Here is a 20,893-nt window from a genome sequence, read left to right as displayed (position 1 = left end):
ATGAAGACAAATTCGTTCATAGATTAAATAGTCATTACCTCCATTTACTGCAGTTTCTCAAGTTAAAACATTAAACAAGTGATCTCCAGAGATGCTAGAACTAACTACATTGTCACAAACATTTTATGTTCCTTTCTGTGTATTGTGAAACTACGTAAACTATAGCTTTTTCAGTTTCTTGCTTTCTTGCTTTGTTTCTTGCTTTGTTGCATTACTTTGTTCACTTTTATGTGTGAAAGTTTCGAAGGTTTTTGGGAAAAAATTTTGATACGGCATTTGTTTTAAAGTGCAGAGTTTTTCAGGTATAAAGCAAAATAAAAAGAAATGAAAGAATGCAGTTCTCATACACGTTATTCTTTGGCTTCTGTACCTATGAATATATTAGTTCTTTTAAAATGTGTCGGTTTCTAGGGGTGTTCTAGGGGTGTGCATTTTTTATTAATAATATGTACTAATTTTATATTATGTATATTATATCAGTATGTATCATATTAATCAACAATATTATTAAAAGTAGCTATTCTTTAAATTCTCTACCAGGATACACGGGAAAAAATTAAATAACGAAGAAGTTTCTAAGACATTTATTAACACATCGAAATAACACACACACACACACACACAATATACTAGAATGCATAAAAATAGGAAGTATGATTATGTCTATCCGTCCATGCTACTGTTTTTTGACGGCTGAACTGCAGCAAAACCAACTCGTAGGTAATTATCGTGCCGATTACCTGTAAAATAAATACATGCAATTTTGTATTCTTATAATATTCTTGTTAAATTCTTAACATGGACATAAATAAGTAAGTCTATGGACCCTTGTGGGGTAAGAGGCAGATGCATTTAACATCAATTTTCCTGATAATTTTTCCACGGATAAGAAGACCAGCCTTTTATGACCTGCCAGAAGCAATTTTTTATAAGACCACAGAAGAAATCGAACGCAGGACTCAATACCTACCTACTGTAATAAGGAAGAGGACAGACTTTTATAAAAACCCAAATACCAAAGATGTATGCTGATATTTTATTATTAATTTAATCATTCTGTGTGACCCTTACGTCCCGGATAAATACCGAAGACTGATATAAGTTATTTCAATAATATTGTTGCAGTAACCATTTTTGTATAGCGTTAAATCTTAAAACATTCACATAATAAATGTATTTTATACATATAAAAGACACATAACTATACTGCCATAAGTCTGTATGTTTATATAATTATCCTTGCCATTATTCGTCATTGCTATCAAAACTCACTAAAATAGTTCAATTATTACCTTGAACTTTTTTCTCTGTTAGAAAATATATCATAAATCTTTGATGCACCAACTCGCGAGCTCAAGTTAACTTTAATCCAAATTCAACAGGAAAACTTTTTCTACTTCTAACGTAATCAACATTCAACCGTTTTATATGTTTTAGAACTTCAAAAATACTTCAGCAAAAGTGTTTCCTTCAAATTTCAAACTCAAAAGAAGTTCTTAAGACCTATACTTACATTTAATATCATTCCCTTTGTGATGTAGAAAAAGACGCCGCTCAATGCCGTAATTGAATGTCGAAGTTGGTGGATGAATCTTTGCACCTGTTTGGGATTATAATTTAAATGATTTTATCTGAAGTCTGAACAAATTAATAATGGGTCAGATAAAAATGGACCTAAGAAATTATGCTATCACGTTTGAATATTGGTTTTTGTTTAAATATAAAACTGTTTTTATAGGCTAATGAAATATTAAGAGTTACTAAAAACAGATTTTTAAGATTGTAATAATTAACTATGTAATTGTATTCGTACTTAGAAATTATTGTTTTTATATTATTAGAACAACATAGTTTTAATATAACGTGCTAAAATTCATTAAAAACCCAAGGGATAAAATAAGTTTTTCGACTATTAAAATCAGTCACTACAGAGTGTATTTTTAGTTATGTATAGAAATATTAACAACAATATGATAATTGATATCAATTTTATTGTATTCAACAATGCACCAAAACCTAGGCGGCCATGCCAACCATGTCCTACTAGATTGTCCTTAATAAATTACTCTTTCTCTCAAATTGTAACCACATAACGCTCTGTGACTCCAATCTGCTCAGCTCTGTCACTGACACACTATTACTCGTTGATCATCTGTTTCGGATTATACAGTGGCGTAGCCAGGTAACAAGGGCCCAGTGGTAAATAAAAAATAGAGCAACGAGTTAGTAAAAATAAATATAAAAAATTCCTCGTATTTTTTTTTTGTCTTTAAATAATCTCATTTGACTGTTATAAAACTAAGTACACGAAAGTTCAGTTCAATCAAGATTTTCTGCTTTGACTCGAAGGGGCCCTAGGCTCGAGGGCCCCTGTAAGCTCAATGGCCCTGGGGTACTGCTGGGTAGCTACGCGTTACACTTCCTGTGTACCCATTAAGCGATTCCTTTGATTGCCTTTGAACTATCAGTCCCGGAGCAAAATTGCTATCAATCAAAGGTACACAGGAATAAAGCAACTCTGTCCATTATAAAAGAGAAGACAGCTTTGAACTTTGATTGCATATCTTTAATTTTATAGCTTATTATTGAACTATGTTTACTTATACCTACTTTTCATACCGTATAACGTTTAAGTAACAAAATAAATACGTTAGATTTTTTTGCCTAGAATTAGAATAAGGATCTGTGCTCTTTAATTTATCTGTCAGTTATAATGTTAATGTAAATTTACGTCAAAAATTGTCGAAACGGTAATCAGGGATATTCTCAGCAAGCGGTGAACCCTACGTATTAGATATATGTTTTATGTATTTAATTCAGAAATTAATACACCCGTAAGATGAACTAAGAACTTCAAATGGTACTTTCCATAGTTAGTAACCTATTTAACACAATAAAGCGCATCACACACGGTGAAGATACTATGTATAATATTTTATGTTAAGATTCTCTAATCCATACTAAAATTATAAATGCGAAAGTAACTCTGTCTGTCTGTCTGTTACTCAATCACGCCTTAACTACTGAACCAATTTGCATGAAATTTGGTATAGAGATATTTTGATACCCGAGAAAGGACATAGGATAGGTTTTATCCCGGAAATCCCACGGGAACGGGAACTATGCGAGGTTTTCTTTGACTGCGCGGGCGATGCCGCGGGTGGAAAGCTGGTATAAAATATTACAGTATCTTAAGGTATCCGGTATCAGCGTTCTGACCATCATTTTTCTTTTTGTCATTGCGTACTAAGACCCCTGTAGAACCGCCATCCTGTTACAAATGACCCGAAATTTTGTGTCAGTATCTCCCGGCCTATAGATGGCTTATCGCTTGGTATTTTAAGATATTGAAGGTATATATTATCTTTGTCGTGTGTTATGGCTCATAGGATTTGTATGGCGAGCGAAAATCGGAAATAAGATAATATATATTTTACATTATCTTCACCGTGTGTGATGCGCTTTAACCTTGATCCACACTTACTAGGCCAAGTGAAGCCAAGTTAAATTGTATGAACTAACCTCCACATTGTATTCCTCTGAAGGCACATCACGCAATGCTTTTAAAGGTTTAAGTGCTTCTATATTAACGTTCACAGCAAAAGTTGACATCATGAAGAATCGATGCAATAGGAAGAAGAAAGAGTATAAATAGTATATCTTGTATGCTTTGCTATTGATCGTCCTGGAAATGGTTTTACAATGAAATCTATACTAATATTATAAAGCTGAAGAGTTTGTTTGTTTGTTTGTTTGTTTGTTTGTTTGTTTGTTTGTTTGTTTGTTTGAACGCGCTAATCTCGGGAACGACTGGTCCGATTTGAAAAATTCTTTCGGTGTTAGATAGCTCATTTATCGAGGAAGGTTATAGGCTATATAACATCACGCTACGGCCAACAGGAGTGGAGCTACGGGGGTGAAACCGCGCGGAGCAGCTAGTACGTATATAAAAAAAATTGTTTAAAATTAAAAATTCTGTTCGTCTGTCTGTCACGCCTCTGGCTGTACCACTGTGTCAAAGCGCATCAAATAATTATATAGATAGAGATAGAGCTTGAAGATAAATATTTATTAGAATTGACACCACGAAGTTAAGCCTAATATAAAAATATGATTTTCAAAAATAGGTACTGCGTCACAATTGATAATATTTGTTTAAATTATAATTGAGGCTATATCTTTACACATGTGAATATTATTTAGACGTAAAAATTTCAAATTTCTTCACGAATGAAACCTTCTATACCTACCTGAAATGTAATATCGTTCTAACACTTACAGTACTTGTTAATATGTATATATTTACCTTATTATTGCCTCTTGCTTGCAAGCACTATCTGCCAATGTGACGAAACGACTGAAAGCAAAATACCACAAAAATAATATTTGAAATACCCAATCTCTATGTAATTATCAAAACTACATATTTTAATATGCATATTTTACATAAATCATACAGTCCTATTCATAAACGAAGATACGTTAATAATGTTAATATATAACATGTCCACCTTTTCAATCTCTTTATTCGAAATATCACTAATTGGTGTTAAAGAAAGTCGCTTTCTCTGTCCCTATGTGACTTTGTATGCTTAAATCTTTAAAACTACGTGGTTTTGATGCGGATTTTGATGCGGTTTTTTTATAGATAGAGTGATTCAAGAAGAAGGTTTTTGTATATAATTTATCAGGCTTTAGAGAAAGCGGGCGAAGCCGCGGGCTGTAAGCTAGTTAATAATAATTGATGAAGCTAGATAATGATAAAGATAAATAAATCCTCAAAAACATACTTAGTAGCAAAAAACATCTGGTTACAAATGTAGTAAACGTTGGAGAAATAAGACAGAAGAATCAGGTAACACAGCTTTGAGTCAACCACATTCACCAACTTCACTAAATACGAGTAATGTATACGTATCTGTGCCCAATTTGGGGATCCCTGAAAAAAAGAATTAAAAATATTAAATAACAAGCAAGGCAAATATCGATATTAGTATAAGATACCCTTCGATTTTTTAATTTTATTTATTTTTAGTTTATTTGTAATTATTGTTTCTCTGTTTATTCTCTGTTTATAGAAACAAAGACTCCTTATTACGCGTCAAGCCTTAGTAGGTACCATAATAATTAATGATCGTATGATATTACTATTAAGGATTTTCCTTAATATTAAGTAGATTAAATAAGCTTCACTAAATAGCAGTAACTATTTAAGTTAATAATCTAGTTTTAAACCACATTTTGAACACAATATTATGATGTTATTCTATAATATTAAGGGTATATTACTTTCTTATTTATTTAGTTATTAGCTTTCCGCCCGTGGCTTCGCCCGCTTTGTTTTAAAGCTAGGTAATAAATTATATATTAAAACCTTCCTCTTGAATCACTCTATCTATTACAAAAAACCGCATCCAAATCCGTTGCGTAGTTTTAAAGATTTAAGCATACATAGGGACATAGGGATAGAAAAAGCGACTTTGTTTTATACTATGTAGTGATACCATATTGACAAACACCTTAATCTATAACCAAAGGTTACGTGATATCCGGCAGCTCCTATACAAATATTGTTTTGATTTAAGTTCTAGTAGTAAATATTGAAGATCTGACCAACGTTTACCATATTATGTATAATACATGAGCTGTTATTGTTAATTAACAATGATTTATTGTATTGTATAATATTGTATGTAGCAACACTGCGTTGGCTGTGACACTGTGTCAACTGTCAGTTATGAAGGAAGTTTATATAGTCTGTAATCTGTAAGATGTAAGAGGTTCCCCCATGTCGTTGTGTGATTAATAAAGGCACGCTTCAATGATCAAAGTTTGCATCTTTAATAATCCCCGTAATCCTTAACAGTTATTACAATGAAAACACACACAAAAGTACATTAATGAATGTTATAGTTGTAGAGTAGTGTGTTTGGAATTTAATTTTTTTAAACATACTGTGATGTTATCATCAACATAAAATAAGAAGTTTCTAGTCTTGATATATTTCAAATTTCTGAGTAACTGTAGTAAGTAAATAATATCCAGCCAATACCAAGAGAATTTTCTCGAGCCTTTTTCCTCATTATTATGAGAACATAATAAGAACATGCTTCTTATTCTAATAATGATAAGCAAATACGTATTATGTGTATACATAACACACGCTTGTTAGAAATATCTAATGTCTATTTCAGGTTCAATAAGAATGAGCAAATAATGTATTTGAATTTTGATATACATGTGTATGTTAAATGTATGTATGATTTATTTCTTAATTAATTCTCAAGTAGGTATGCTTGTTCGTCTACGAACAGTGACGTAATTACATAAAATAAGAATGACATCCTTATTAACATTTTGAATACGAAAGTATGTTTGTGTGTTTATATGTCTTTCACGGCAAAACAGAGCGACGTATTCACTTGATTTTTATAAGTATTATGTATAATTGTTTACATTTAATCAGCAAGAAACTCAGTGATATTTTTATAAAAAGTTTTATGCCATAAAAATGTTACCCGCTTGGTTTCCTTCTCAATATAGCCATTGAGATCTCTGAAGTGAGACGAGAGGTACATGCTCGCACACATTGTTATAACGTCCGTGAAATTCCACACAAAACTCGCTTGGAAATCGAATATCTGAAAATATGAATATTTTGAATTTTTACAATTATTTTGTTGATATTCCTTAAGTTTGTTTGTAGGTGTACTTTAACTTCGATATGACTTTTTAGTCTTCCTTTTAATTATAGGTAGTTCGACTTTAGATCATATTTCGTACGGTGTAGTAAATACAAATAATAATAATATTTACTCATTACTTACTAGTACACACTACTCTATGGCTGAATATATTCCATAAACATATAGTTATTAATGTCAAAAAAATTAAATTAGCTGACTAACTTTAGTGAGAGTTCAGAGTTTCTCTTAAAGTTTATTCTCATATATTTACTAAAAATATATATAAAACTAGTTCAAACGATTCACCTCATACAAAATAGTCTTCCACAAATCTGGTGCAGTGTATTGGAATATAAGTGATAATGTTTCAGATATATACTTTTGTAACAGTTTAGCATCAACTCTGGTCTCCCCTAGACAAAGCATTATGTGCTGAATTCTAAAATTCACGCAAAGAGCATGTTCAACTGAAAACAAAAAAGTAACCTTAAAAAAGATAACCAGTAAGTATTAAATAACTCATTTAAATAATTTGGTAATTATTTAAATAAGCTAGTGAGAAAAATTATATTTTCCGCAAGGTAGAGCCTACACATAACTCGATTAGAAACTATCGAATTAGAAGCGAATACTAATTATTTATCAATATTTATTAGGTACATATTACTATGCAAGAAATTCAAAGTATACAATCCTTACAAAACTTCTTAAATAAGCAAATCCTATATTTTAGCGATATTAAAAAGTCAACCTGACATTTTTACGACGAATTCTTTGTTTCAAAATCAAGGTATTATGTAGGGTGAATGAGGGACTATTGCCTGAAGGCTGCAGAAAGGAGATAAGGGAAGGATCAGAAAAATGAAATAAAAGTTCCCTGAAAACTATGGCTAGAGGATTTTATTGAAACCGCTTTGTCGAATGCACTTGCAAAAATATGTCTCTATTGCAAACGGTGACTATTGAAGTATTTGTATTTTACATGAAAATCATTAATTTTATACTTCATAGTGTGGTATTTTGTTGATTTGTTGATTATATCACACAATGAATACAATGCACTGAATAAGTTGTTACTTTACTTGTTCAATATTTTGAACTTGCATTTGAATGGTTTCTCATTTATAACAAAGACACACCAAAAGATAAATCTCTAACTGCTTATATTTAAAATACCATACGCTTCCTTTCTTAAAAAAATCAAACGCGTATTCTTTATTTATAACTGTAAATATAAAATCTTACCTATAGCCATAACAGTAACAAAACACGAGACAGCCAAAAATTTGCGAGGATTATTCCTCGTAGTACGGATTGGTGCAAAGCATTGTTCTATCATCGTCGTTTTCTTTATTAATTTCGGCCAATCCCACGCGAGTTTTAATAGAAATGACGTAGTAAGAGTCGTCGTTAGATAGAACATGAACATTGCTAGAAAGATATGCAGAGAAAATAAATATATGAAGGTGAAAAGACATTGTACATTTTAGTGGTACCTACGCTTACTAAGGTAAATGAAGGAAAGAAGGACACTTAAATAGATTTGTGTATTCAAAAATATTTAATTAAATTTTTAACTTTGATTCTTGTAGATGTGTTTGTGTGGCTACAGTTAAACCAACTTTAAAATGAAGTCTGGTCAAGTATCAATTTTATGAGCATGACTGTGTCACATTCATATGCCCAAATTTCTAGCTTGCCACGAATTACTTCTTATAACCGAAGTAACTATTGTAAAAACTATCATTTAAATGCTATAAGAGTACAATAGGTGGAAACCCAGAAATTTGCTTGAAAACTCAAGACTACCTCAAAAGTCAATACGGTGTGCACTGTGCAGTTGACATTGCAAATGTCCGCACTACACAAAACGGTCTTGAGCCATTGTAAACAAAATTTTAAATTCTATGAAACTGCATTCATATACTTGGTGAAACCCGCGGCTTGCATAAAGCTGACGCAAGATCTTATTTTTCAGTTAATTTGAACTCTTTTTTAACTCCAAAACTATTTCAAACTCAAACTCGAACATTTATTTAATATTAAATTAGACTTCTTCTATAAGCACTTTTGAATCGTCATAACACATTTTTAAAGTTTACCATATTTTTTTTCAAAATTACCTTCAAAATGAAATTTTTCAAATTTATTCGAGCTTTTAGAAACATTTTCAAGTAGTGTTCATATCATTTTATCGTTTTAACAATATTAAAAAATTGTAAAAAAAATGTTAGTTTATACATAATACCTAATTATAATTATCATTATTAACCTTTAAAATACTTACTAATAAAATTAACATTGAACTTATATGTCATACGATCCATACAAGTCACCATTAGAATAAACTGAACTATGAGCGAAATTATATTCAATATGAAATAAACCGACTTCACATTGCATCTGTAAATAAAGATTAATTTCAATCTTAATTTCACGTTAAGATAAGAACAGTTCAGAACTTTAAAAGAATTTTACCAAGCTTTATCTTGGAAATGTTATTTTATCCGTTAAAAACTTGAGTTAACTAATTTTAGTTTTTATCATAAAATCGTACCAATAGTTTTTATATAAAACGGCATTGAAATCTAAAATAAAATCGATTCTTTACCCGTGGCTTCAAATTCTTTCATTTCATTATTATCTTCTAATATCAGTTTCTGAAGGTTATATTATAATTTATAACACTCTATAGTACCTATAGTGTTTTTTTATGAAATAATATTAGTATAGAGTCTATACTAATATTTCATAAAAAAAACTTTCACCAAATCAGGCGTTAATAGACATAAACATTTAAATGCTGGATAGGATGATCTTTAAAATAATAGGAATTTACAAAAAATACCGTAATTCACGGAATGTAGATTTGTCCAAGCCAGACACACAAAACACTCCAGCCCATCGCGACAGCCTCATGGTGTGGCGAAGACATGCGTGCATCTCACTCTCTACCATCGACTTATCATGTACCCGCATATTGAACAAAATACTAGAAAATTCTATAAAATAAGAAGTAATAATTAGTTTATTTTTTGTTTTAATGTAAATACAAGTGAGAATACACAATTACTACAGTTATTTTATATTGAATTACTATAGCCTGCTTCCACGAAAATCACTGACAAGTTTATTCAGAATAAACATTTTAGTAATTTTCCTATCTGGAAAAACCTAGTTGACATAAATTAATCATAATATTGTTTATTTTTCGAAGTCACTCTTTGACAATATTAATGAAATGGTGATTACTATCAATAGATATGAATGACATGTAAATTAACTAAAGAATTGACGAATAAATCAAAATGATTTTTGTTTTTATATTTTCAATTTAAATTCGATGTTTACATGCAGTTAGAAAGCAAGTTATTACCTCTATTTAACTTAATCAAAATATTTTTTTATATATAAAAACCACAACTTCAATGTGACATAACATCTACTTCCAAAATAATTTCTTTATGAACTTACGAATAAAATTATTGTTATTTGTATTTATCCAATCCTATGTACATATTGAATGTAGCATGTTTGTCAATATTTTGGAGTGCTTACAGATAGAAAAGCTTTGAAATAGTTCAGTAAATATTTTCCAACAGTAAAGATTTTATCGTAGGTAAATTAATTACTACATTGAATGGAATCTTTTTGGAGGCAAATTTATTTGTATTAAGTCTATTAAATGTTTTATGTAATGCTTCTAGAATGTTTATTGTTTATTCAGCTTCTTCTTTCATGTTAAACATGAAGAAAACATTCAAAAAGTATATAGTTCAATTTGACGTTGTGGATATTAAAGTTATTTTCTATTTATTATATACTAGCATAGCGGTCTGCCCCAGTTTGGTACACCAAACATAGGTAGGTATAATTTTAGGGATCACGTAAATTTTGAAATGTGGAAGAATTATGAAATCGTTCCAGTAATTTTTGAGATTTGCGCATTGAAACCTACTCTTCAGCTTTACATTATTTGTATAGATATAGATTTAATAATACAAAAGTTGATAGTCAGTTTTACAACTTCGCCCATCTTCTAAAAATCTAAAATAAATATTAAACATTTGTTTTTTTAAAACAGTAACATTTCAATATTCACACAGGCTTTTAACTGAATACCGCTAGGTACCATGCGAGTAAAGCCGTGTGCCAAAGCTAGATACATAAGAAAACAAAGAAAATTAAGATGTATTTCCGTATTACTTTCAGGATCAACGTCCAAACGAAGTTAACGTGACCCAATTATAACGATATTGGGGCCTGTTCTTGACGGTCCCTCTGTTGAAGATTGTGACACTTGAATCAAAATAAAGATATAAACGAATATATTTACGGATTACGACAAATTTAAGAAAAGAAAATGTAGATTAAGAAGTTTAAATATAAATCAAGAAACACACAAGTACCTATAAAACGGGTTTAAAACCCTGATAGAAATAGAGGTTATAAATGTAGCTTTGCCACAATGTTATGAAAAGAATTCTATTAGAATCGTAGCCTCTAATTTGAAGTATGTACTTCTTGGCACTAATAACATCATCATCACCATTATCAGTCCATGTAGGTAGGTATCACTTCTTGGATACACAGGCCTCCTATGACGCTTTTGTTTACATGTCATTGTTGTCGTTTTAATTCTTCGATGTGTCATTCGAGCAGTGGTTATGTTATCTACAAGTTAAACAGATAAATTGTAAACCTAATTTATTTCCTGCACCCTGACCTCTCTTGAACCCCTGACTTATCAATTTTAAGTTATCCTCACTATTGAGCCACCACTGCTTATTGTTTATTAGTGATTGTTACTAAAATTTGCATAATTGTATGTCCCTAGTAATTTTATCAAATTACTTTACCTATTACGCAATGCTAAATCGAGTTTAACAATTCAAGAATCATTTATAAGTGTAATCCTATAACTGGATAACTTTTAATGAGCACCTGAGCTGCGATCTTGCTAAATCTCATCCTAAATGAAGGGATTTGTCAAATAGAACGCGTTACTATCGCATCAGAGCGCTAACTTGACGCAGCGCTATGATGCCGAATTGTGTTGTGTGTGTGTGTACGGTAATACACCGGCAAATAGAGGGACATCGCTCTGACGCGCACTAAGAACGCTTACAACAGTGCGTAGTACTTTACGCCAATAATGTGCGAGGATGTGTAGCGAGGAATGCATTTGTAAAGAACCAATCACATCTCTTCAATTAGTTTGAAGTTTGAAGCGTTTAGTATTTGAAGCGATACTATTGGTTATTTACAAACACATTTCACGCTACACATCCTCGCAGATTATTGGTAGAAAAGCACCCTTATGCATCTCGATGTCATAGCGCGGCTTCAAGTTAGTTCTCTGACGCGCGCTAAGAATGCGTTCTATCTGACAAAACCTTAACTGCCCTAAATGAATGGCTCCGTTTATTCGGGTATTTGTTACCAGCGTTCAATTGACACAGACTTCAATTTCACGCTTAGCTATTTCGATTTGTTCTCGAATTAATTGTTCACTAATGGATTTTATTTTTAGTTCTATGAACGGTTATAATTGAATAGGTTGAAGTTTTGAGTGAGGGGGATTTTAAATGTCAATGTCAGAGATATTTGATTTATTATGGAATATGAATTTAATTTCATATAATTTGAAAATTAAAAACAATGGTTTAGGTAGTAAGAATCCTGTAATAAAATAATAGTTTCTATTATAATCCACTCCATTTAATTGAGAGCCTCCGTCATTTTTGGGGTTTAGGATCATGTGATATGGCTTTTCATAAAGCCATTCGTCTGAATGATAAGGCACCTCAATAAAGCGTGTTCATCCTGTCTGGAGATAAGCTGTTTATTATTGTCTTTTAGATAAAATTCACCGCCATTCACCTTGATCGTAAAATTTTATACGCGTTTGACGGTCTCCAAACGTAGTTATCCCGAAAACAATTACTATGTAAGTACTGTATTAGATTGAGGGTCAGGTGGACTTTAATTAAGTTCGTTCACCTTTTGTACTATACGTGAAATTGTAGTTACTTTGTTCATTGTTTCTTTATAATGTACCTACTTTTCAATTCGATTTTCCAATGCATCTTATGGTTATGGTTCATAAAGCATTATATAGATCAATTTTCAATTCAGGTAATCAGGAAATGGAAAAATTAAAAAACAAAGAAATTTAATTGTGATTTATTTTAGCGATAAAGAATACTTTTTGCTATTTTAATGTTTTCCTCCATATTTTATTGCTTCTATTAATAATGTTTGTCAAATTGAAGTAATATTAATTCATATTTGACTATAGCAGCAGCCACCTGCAAAAAAATAGTTAAATTTATATCTACGTTGAATATATTTTTATTGCACACAATATTATTATAAGCACACAGATTGAAAATGAAAATATAAAAAATCTATCAATAATAATTGTTTAAAAACAATTTGTAGTAAAGTAATTTTATTTAGAAAAGTTTCACATTCCTCGAAATCTATAAATATCGGAGCTTTTGTAATTCTTTGAAAATTTTTTGCCAGAAATTTCACTTTTTCGTAGAAAAGTTCTCAATTCAACAATACGTATGCCATTCAGCTCATATTACAACGAGGACAAAATGTGAGTATGTGCTAGTTTAATAATAATTATTATTGTTTAAAATTCAACCGCAGCTTAAAGGACACGCATAACACGTTCCCGTTATTATATAGTGTTAATGTGTGTGCCAAATTTCATGAAAATCGGTTCAGCAGTTTGTGCGTGAAGGAATATCGAACAAATAAACAAACATACATATTATATTTTAAAGTACCTAAGGATAATTTACTCACCTCTAATAATTTCTGTCTATACAAGTAAAAGAACCCGAGTCCGCTCAGAGCTACATCGTCGTTCTCTAATTGAGTTTTGAGTCTTTTTATCTAAAACAGAACGTATTCAAATAGAGTAAAAAAGTTTATCGTAACATGTTTTTTTTTATTTTTTATTCAACAACTGTTCAGACATTTGACCGCAATCTCGCCTGATGTTAAGCTCGATGCGGTCCACTTGATTGGCATGCCTGATCAGAGAGGTATAGCCTATTCACTCTTTTCTTAAATAGATCCAAATTGTACTCATTTGGAAACACAGTAGGAGGAAGGGAATTCCACTCCTTCGCATGTAGGTAGTATGAGTAAGTAGTAGTAGTTGTTTTGGTGTTCCGGAAAGAAACTATAACTTAGTACTTTATATTCTAAAGAGAACATCCCATAAATTTACATCTTAATACTTTTCTTTATAGTTAAAATAAGTAGCCTAATCAAGTTTCATAGTAAAACTTTCATGAAAAACGAATTCCGCTTCTAGTTTAGAAGTTTAGAAATGTTAAAAAATATAATTTTCTACTCAATATAATATGAGCATATTGATATAATATTACTATTTTGATAATCCTAAATACAACGTATAGGTTACTACTAGCCCCGCGGTTTCACCCGCGTAGCTCCAGTCTTATGCGGCGATTACACCTAACGAGTACAGTGGCGAGTCAGTGTCCTCGGCCGAGTGCTCGGTTGGTATAAACACTTCAACGAGTGCTCGGCCGAGTACTCGGCCGAGAAGAGTGGCGAGACAGTCACTAGAATCCCAATTTGTTTACTCGGCCGAGTACCCACTCGCTATCCCGCTCGGCAGGTATAAACACGCACTCGTCGCGTCACTCGGCCACTCGCCACTCGTTCGTTTCGTCATTGTATTTTTTCAAAGAATTATTATTTTTATTTATTATTTCTAATAAATCCCACAATTCGTTAATAATATCTGGTAACAGCCGATTTAAAACCCGTTTAAATTCTTTTTTTTTTTCGATCCACTGCAGACGTCCGCGTCGTGATCAAAACTGAACTGACTCGCCACTAGTGAAATACGTGTAAACACCCACTCGGTTCGGCAACTGTCTCGGCCGAGAGCGTATTTACTGACTCGCCACTGTACTCGTTAGGTGTAATCAGCGCATTAGCGTGATGATATTATGTAGCCTATAGCCTTCCTCCATAAATGGCCTATCCAACACTGAAATAATTTTTCAAATCAGATCTTGAGATTAGCGCGTTCAAACAAACAAACTCTTCAGCTTTATAATATCAAGTAGGTAAAGATAAGTAGCTATTCACAGAAAGCGAATTCCACTTCACAGTAGAAGTATGAAATTTTAATAATTTTCTAGTCAATATATTATGAGCATGATATAATATTACTATTTTGAGGATATTTATCTATACTAATATTATAAAGCTGAAGAGTTTGTTTGTTTGTTTGTTTGTTTTTTTGAACGCGCTAATCTCGGGAACTACTGGTCCGATTTGAAAAATTCTTTCGCTGTTAGATAGCCCATTTATCGAGGAAGGTTATAGGCTATGTATCATCACGCTACCACCAACAGGAGTGGAGCCACGGGGGTGAAACCGCGCGGAGCAGCTAGTGTACCTATAATAAACCAGCCATTTAACATAATATTTTTTTAAGCTTTTAAATATACCTATACCTCAATATTATACCTCTATATTATATGCCCCGCTTACACTACTATATAAATGTGGGAGGGCCCGTTTAGAGTGTATGTTGATATCAGCCGCTGCCAGCACCACGCCACTGGCTCGGTAGAGTAGCCAGGCCAGTGAGAAGTAGTAGTAGATTTTATTTATCGCAGTACCTTTTGATCCGCTACTAAAAATTAATTTTAACATAGTTGTAACACAAATAAAATAAAGTTGGTTTTTACAATAGTAAATACTGTAGTAATGTATAATAATACACAAACTAACAAACTGAATAATATAATCTAATGAATAATCGTTTAACTCTAAGATTCGGTTCGATTCATCCCTATCTGACAATGTCCGTGATAGGTTTAAAAAAGATTTAACACAGACGGATAATAATCTAGAAACCCTGAAACCTGCTAAAAAACTCTAAATTCTTTAAAATCTCTTTAAATCCAGACACAGTTCCGACCACAACAAAGTAAAATATATAGTAGTATATATAGTAGTAAGTAAGTAAAATATCAAAAGTTAAGTACACCGCTAATATTTAATACAAGTAGGTATCAGGAATTAGTTCCTAGAATATAGTTTGAATCAAAACTACTGGAGAGTTAAGCGCTCTAACTTCCTCGTACTTTACTGATAGTTCCTGCTTATTATATTGTACTTACCTATAATATCTACATGATAAACTAGTATAGATAATAATTTCAGACTAGAAAACCCATTTTTTTTTTAAATAATTTGCATAGTATTTTTCAGTTTTCTACAATTTGGGATTTTGGGTCAACTTTTCCTTTTTATATATGTATTATGTTATAATTTACGTTTATTATTCAGACTATTAATCAAATTTCTTAATGAAATTAAAAAAAATTCGCTTCCTAATGAAAGCCTTATCAATATTTATTTACATAAATTAGGTAAGAAAATTTTTCCCGCCACTTATTTTATTCCTAACCACGCTTTTTAAAACGCTGTCTTATTTTCCCTTATTTTTTTTTTTTTATTAAAAAAAAACGAGTTAAATATTGTTTTAAATTATCTTAATAAACGTCTTTCAACTTAAAATATACTCTTATTACATTAACTTTCTTACCTGATTCCCAAAAACAGTTGCAAGCAAATAAAGTACAAATTATTAAGATTGGAGAGGAGTATCAGCCCTCCGAGGCTCTGATCGACCTTCCTCACTAACTCTGATTGTTGGACGTATGCCTGACGAAGATTGCGCCATATTTTAACACGGAGAGGTAAACTAACGACCTAATAAAAGAGAAAAAAGAGATACGATTTTAACTGAATATATTCCACTAATATTTCTTAGGAGCATTTATAATACACTAGCTTTCCACCCGCAGCTTCGCCCGCGCAGTCTGAGAAAAACCCGCATAGATCCTGTTCCCGTGGGATTTCCGGGATAAATCCTATCCTATTTCTCGGGGTAAAAAGTAGCCTATGTCCTTTCTCAGGTATCAAAATATCTCTATACCAAATTTCATGCAAATTGGTTCAGTAGTTATGGCGTGATTGAGTAACAGACTGACAGACAGAGTTACTTTCGCATTTATAATATTAGTATGGATGTAATTGGCTGATATTTCAATGAAAATTATACACCTTCCATTTTTTTCTCTCTTTTAAATATTTTATGTGCTCTATAATCACATATTAACTTCCAAAATAAAACAAGAGCATTAAAATAATACTTCTTAAAGGTAAATAATGTGATTTTATTATGGCATCACTCAAAAGTCGATGTTACTATACAAGTTATCAAATAAAACAATATTTTAATAAAGCAAATTTCTCCCAAAACATGCCACGTGGTCCTAATACAGGCTAAATTGAAAATTAAGACTCACCCTATTGTGATATTTCATTTTCTTCTCAAACAATACGAAACGATGAACAAAAAGATTTAATCGGTTGTACTTCGAAGCCAGGCCAACGCTGATTAAAATTATAATCAGGTCCTGGAAGTTCCAAAATATTGTGGCCACCTTGCTGAGGATGAAAATCGGTATCGCTATCCATAGAGAATATTCACCTTAAATTAGTAATTATTAAATTTAATTATAAATTTATTAACCATATTTCATTAACAATTACTTAGGTACTAATTATGTCGGCATCACGACATTATTAATTAATCTTACAAGTCCTATTTTCATTTTTAAAACTATTTTATGCCTTGAATTTAATGCTGTCTACACACTCTAATTTAAAACTCGTAAATTCTTTTGGCCAATATTTATGATAATGAGATTTCATAGTTTTAAATGTTCATTAGCTTTTATTAAAACTGTTGTTTTATTAAATCTGTATTCTGTATGTTTAGTACATTAATTTATTGTGTACTCTTTATTGCACACAAATACGTCACACACACATATCTAAAACAGAAAATACGTCAGATCATATCTAAGCAGAGCAGAGATATATTCAGGCTTACTTCTTTGCAAGATGAATCCGTGTGAACTCAAGATATAACGTTCAAAGTACTCCCCCGGCGGACAGACGAGCCCCGTTCCTGACATCATACTCAACGCGTGCTCAACTGTAAATAACTCATCTTTACACTGAACCACAAAGTAAAACTTAGCGTGGAATGATCCATAATTAGTACATGTGAGCTTTTGCAGAGGCGTCAGAGGTTCTTGACATATAAACGAGGTTTTGTATTAAATTCTGCATGTCAAAGAGTTCTTTGATATGTAAAATACTAAAGTATATTTTATAAAAATCTACGAGAAAAACGGTATAGAATTTTTACGAAGTTTGTTCTGTTTATTACATTTTTTCCGCTTAAAGAACCAATTCTACCCTGACGCTACTTATAGGATATTATTATTATCAATACCTATCATAACATTATAATAGTCAATCAAATATGGATAATATTGCCACACAGTTACCTATCCTGTACGTTATTTTACAATTGCACATATTGACCTGCCCCCCTAGTCAAGTGGCTTTCTGTTAGCGTAGCGTTCAACTAACAGAAAGCCACTTGACTAGGGGGGCTGACCTCATTAACTTTAAACTGTCAACCCATTAAAATATAATGATGTGGCTTTGATGTAAAAGTCAAGGATCTTACGGCATCATCCAGTGGGCAAGATAAAAAGGTATAATTTTCACTCAGAGAAACAACAATCAGTATTCGCCAACAGTTGAATGTCTTACCACATCAAAGCTAAGAATATAAAACTATACGACTCTCAAAAAAGTTTGTGGCGTTTTTTTGTCTGTTTTACTGTTAAACCATTTATTGGTGAGCCTATAGCAGTTCTTAGAGATACTAAAAGTTTAATTTTACAATTTTCCTCTGAAAGAACAGACATCTATGCAACTATCTGCCCACAATTGAGTCAGTAAACCCAATTATGATTTTACCTAAATGTCTGAAATAACATCTTTATGTACATAAAAAAGAATTGCGTTAGATAGAGCTCTAACTAACGCAATTATATTTTTTTTGTTAATTGCATGTTAAGTGTTTTTGTTTTTTGTTTTGTTGCATATTGTTAAATAACAACTATTTATTAGATTAGAAAACAAACAAAAGATACCTCCCTCTTTAACACATAAATTTCATTATAAAACTCACCAACCGCGCAAACAGCGACGTAACTGCTTACAAAAATAACTCTTGTTCTAATCCTTCTATCAGGAAGAATGTTCAGTTCAATTCTTTCAGTTCTCTTCCAGAATGAAGCTAGTTCTTCCCAATTGCTTATTATTTTCCATGATATTAACATAGACAGCAAAGCGTTGCCATAGAAAATTGATCCAGATAGACGAGAAATTACACTACCTATGAAATATACGGACATCATTTGAGTGCAAGTAAAGATATATTACAAAATTTGGGGTAAACTTGAGGTAATATTTCCCACCATTTGCAAAACAATAACCGTAATAGAATAATCATTTAATGAAGACTGAAGAGGATGCAACTTGTTAAGTATGTTTATTAATTCTGTAAAAATCTAATCAGCCTTTAAATAGTCAGAACAAGACAAAAACCAACCTCTATAAGCTTTCAAATAAAACAAAAAAATCAAAATCGGTTTACCCTGTCAAAAGCTTTAAGGTAACAAACATAAAAAATACAGTCGAATTGATAACCTCCTTCGTTTTTTTTATATATTTTCAGGAAAAAAATTCATGCACCTTTTGGATTCACATTCCAGCTATTCAAAGTTTTTATCAGCTTCCAAATAGAGACTGTCTCCAAAATCACCAGCATTGCCAACATTACAATAGCTCCTAGAAGAGCTAATCTCCCTCCATATGTGGGGATGCCAAAATATTTCGCCATTTTAAATATATTTGTCAAGGTAGGTAGAAATTCCTGTAACACAGTGATATTTGTATCCTACTATAAGGATGACATTATAATTTAGTTACTACTTATGTGTGTTTTTGCAATTATTACTTTTTATACAAAATAAACATAGTGAACAATAAAGCGAACGTTCTAAGCGTGTGTGCCGAGCACACGTGTCAGAAGTGAAATTTCTTTGGCAAGATTCAAAGATACCAAAATCGATGCCTTACTCCATGACGTCACGGTATTACATTACCACGACGCGACCTTGAAAATTTTCCCTCAATGCTCCTAAAGAAGTTTCACCTCAAAAGAACTGTAAAATGATGTTATTGAAAACCTTCATAGTATAACCTTTTTGTGTAGCGATATAACATAAATAATTCTACTACGAAAGAATACAACCAGAAGGTAACATCCTTGATATATTTATGTACAGACTATTTGGAAATAATAAATATTATAAGATGAATGTATCTCGTGTCCCTCTTTCGTAAATACGCGCTTGTGAAATTACACCTATTTATTTTTCTCTCACACGTGATTATTACAAGCTCTGTTTCTTACACAAACACTCTTCCGAATATTACTTTTATTAAGTTTCAATGAATTTTGTTTATTTTATTTGTAACTGATAAGGTACTGAGGTAAGGTTTATACTTTTTAAAACTGATTTATAAACATTATTTTAGGTATTAGCAAACGAGCTTGTGAGTCCTACGATAGTAAGGAATTATCACCAGTCACCACAAGTATGGTCTCTGCATATTGATCACAAACATATTCAAGGGGAACCTATAGATAAAGGATTGATGATAGGGACAAGAAAAAGTATATACAGGAATAGGTATAGAAAACGAGCCTCAGGCACTCCCGCTATAGTATTATTATTAAACACAGCCACACTACTGGTACATGGTACTATTTCACGCCGATCTTATGTGTGGTACCTTCGCTATTGCAAGCTGGCCCAATTCGGACCGAAGCATGCTTTTATACAAAAACAAAGAAAAAGAAGCAAGAGCGTTCAAAAAGTTCTAAAATCTAACCAATAATATCGAAATCTTACGTCTTCTTTTTTCATGTGTGATCTTTTTTGCGTAGCAATGATTAGATAATGGAAAATATACTGGATATTGCTCCAACTGAAAATTGAGAAATTTTGAGCTATATTACTATCTTGTAAGTATCAACTACAATGAGAAACAACAAAAAAAAATATTTCTACGTAATAATACGCATTTTCTGTATAAAGTGTTTTCTATATAATATTTTTTAGTACACTCATAATTCATTTAAGGTAAAGAATTTAGTTTATACCAGAGCTTTTTACGTCAACAAACCATGCGAAAAA

General features: G+C 31.7%; 2 protein-coding genes across 2 annotated transcripts; both read right to left on the bottom strand.

Moving 5' to 3' along the window:
* Positions 1–629: 629 nt before the first annotated feature.
* LOC149909926 (gustatory receptor for sugar taste 64e-like) lies at positions 630–9,665 on the bottom strand. The gene is made up of 9 exons (XM_090120147.1): positions 9,535–9,665; positions 8,974–9,089; positions 7,932–8,117; positions 6,993–7,153; positions 6,519–6,641; positions 4,791–4,939; positions 3,523–3,673; positions 1,514–1,600; positions 630–740 (listed from the first exon to the last, which is right to left on the bottom strand). The coding sequence occupies exons 1-9, from the start codon at positions 9,663–9,665 to the stop codon at positions 630–632; spliced, it is 1,215 nt and encodes a 404-aa protein (XP_089976273.1).
* Positions 9,666–12,937: 3,272 nt separating this feature from the next.
* LOC149909925 (gustatory receptor for sugar taste 64a-like) lies at positions 12,938–20,623 on the bottom strand. The gene is made up of 9 exons (XM_090120146.1): positions 20,609–20,623; positions 19,383–19,587; positions 18,817–19,023; positions 17,659–17,763; positions 17,069–17,253; positions 16,303–16,469; positions 15,216–15,381; positions 13,509–13,598; positions 12,938–12,997 (listed from the first exon to the last, which is right to left on the bottom strand). Exons 1-9 carry the CDS (start codon positions 20,621–20,623, stop codon positions 12,938–12,940), a joined length of 1,200 nt encoding a protein of 399 aa, XP_089976272.1.
* Positions 20,624–20,893: the final 270 nt, after the last annotated feature.

This window comes from Colias eurytheme, chromosome 3 (assembly GCF_061535395.1).
Source record: "Colias eurytheme isolate Ceu_HAF_F1 chromosome 3, ilColEury1 Martin Lab GWU primary, whole genome shotgun sequence".
Classification (NCBI taxonomy): Eukaryota; Metazoa; Arthropoda; class Insecta; order Lepidoptera; family Pieridae; genus Colias; species Colias eurytheme.
Note: the sequence above shows the minus strand (reverse complement) of the source record. Positions and strands in the feature narration are given on the sequence as shown.

Coding starts and splice junctions, on each gene's coding strand:
- LOC149909925 (XM_090120146.1), bottom strand. Junction 17,764..18,816: donor CGTCGCTGTTTGCGCGGTTG/GTGAGTTTTATA, acceptor AGTTATTTACAG/TTGAGCACGCGTTGAGTATG. Junction 15,382..16,302: donor CAACTGTTTTTGGGAATCAG/GTAAGAAAGTTA, acceptor AATTTTTAGTAG/CGGATCAAAAGGTACTGCGA.
- LOC149909926 (XM_090120147.1), bottom strand. CDS start 9,665: ATGCGGGTACATGATAAGTCGATGGTAGAGAGTGAGATGCACGCATGT. Junction 6,642..6,992: donor GGAAGACTATTTTGTATGAG/GTGAATCGTTTG, acceptor TCATATTTTCAG/ATATTCGATTTCCAAGCGAG. Junction 3,674..4,790: donor CAGATGTTTTTTGCTACTAA/GTATGTTTTTGA, acceptor GACGATCAATAG/CAAAGCATACAAGATATACT.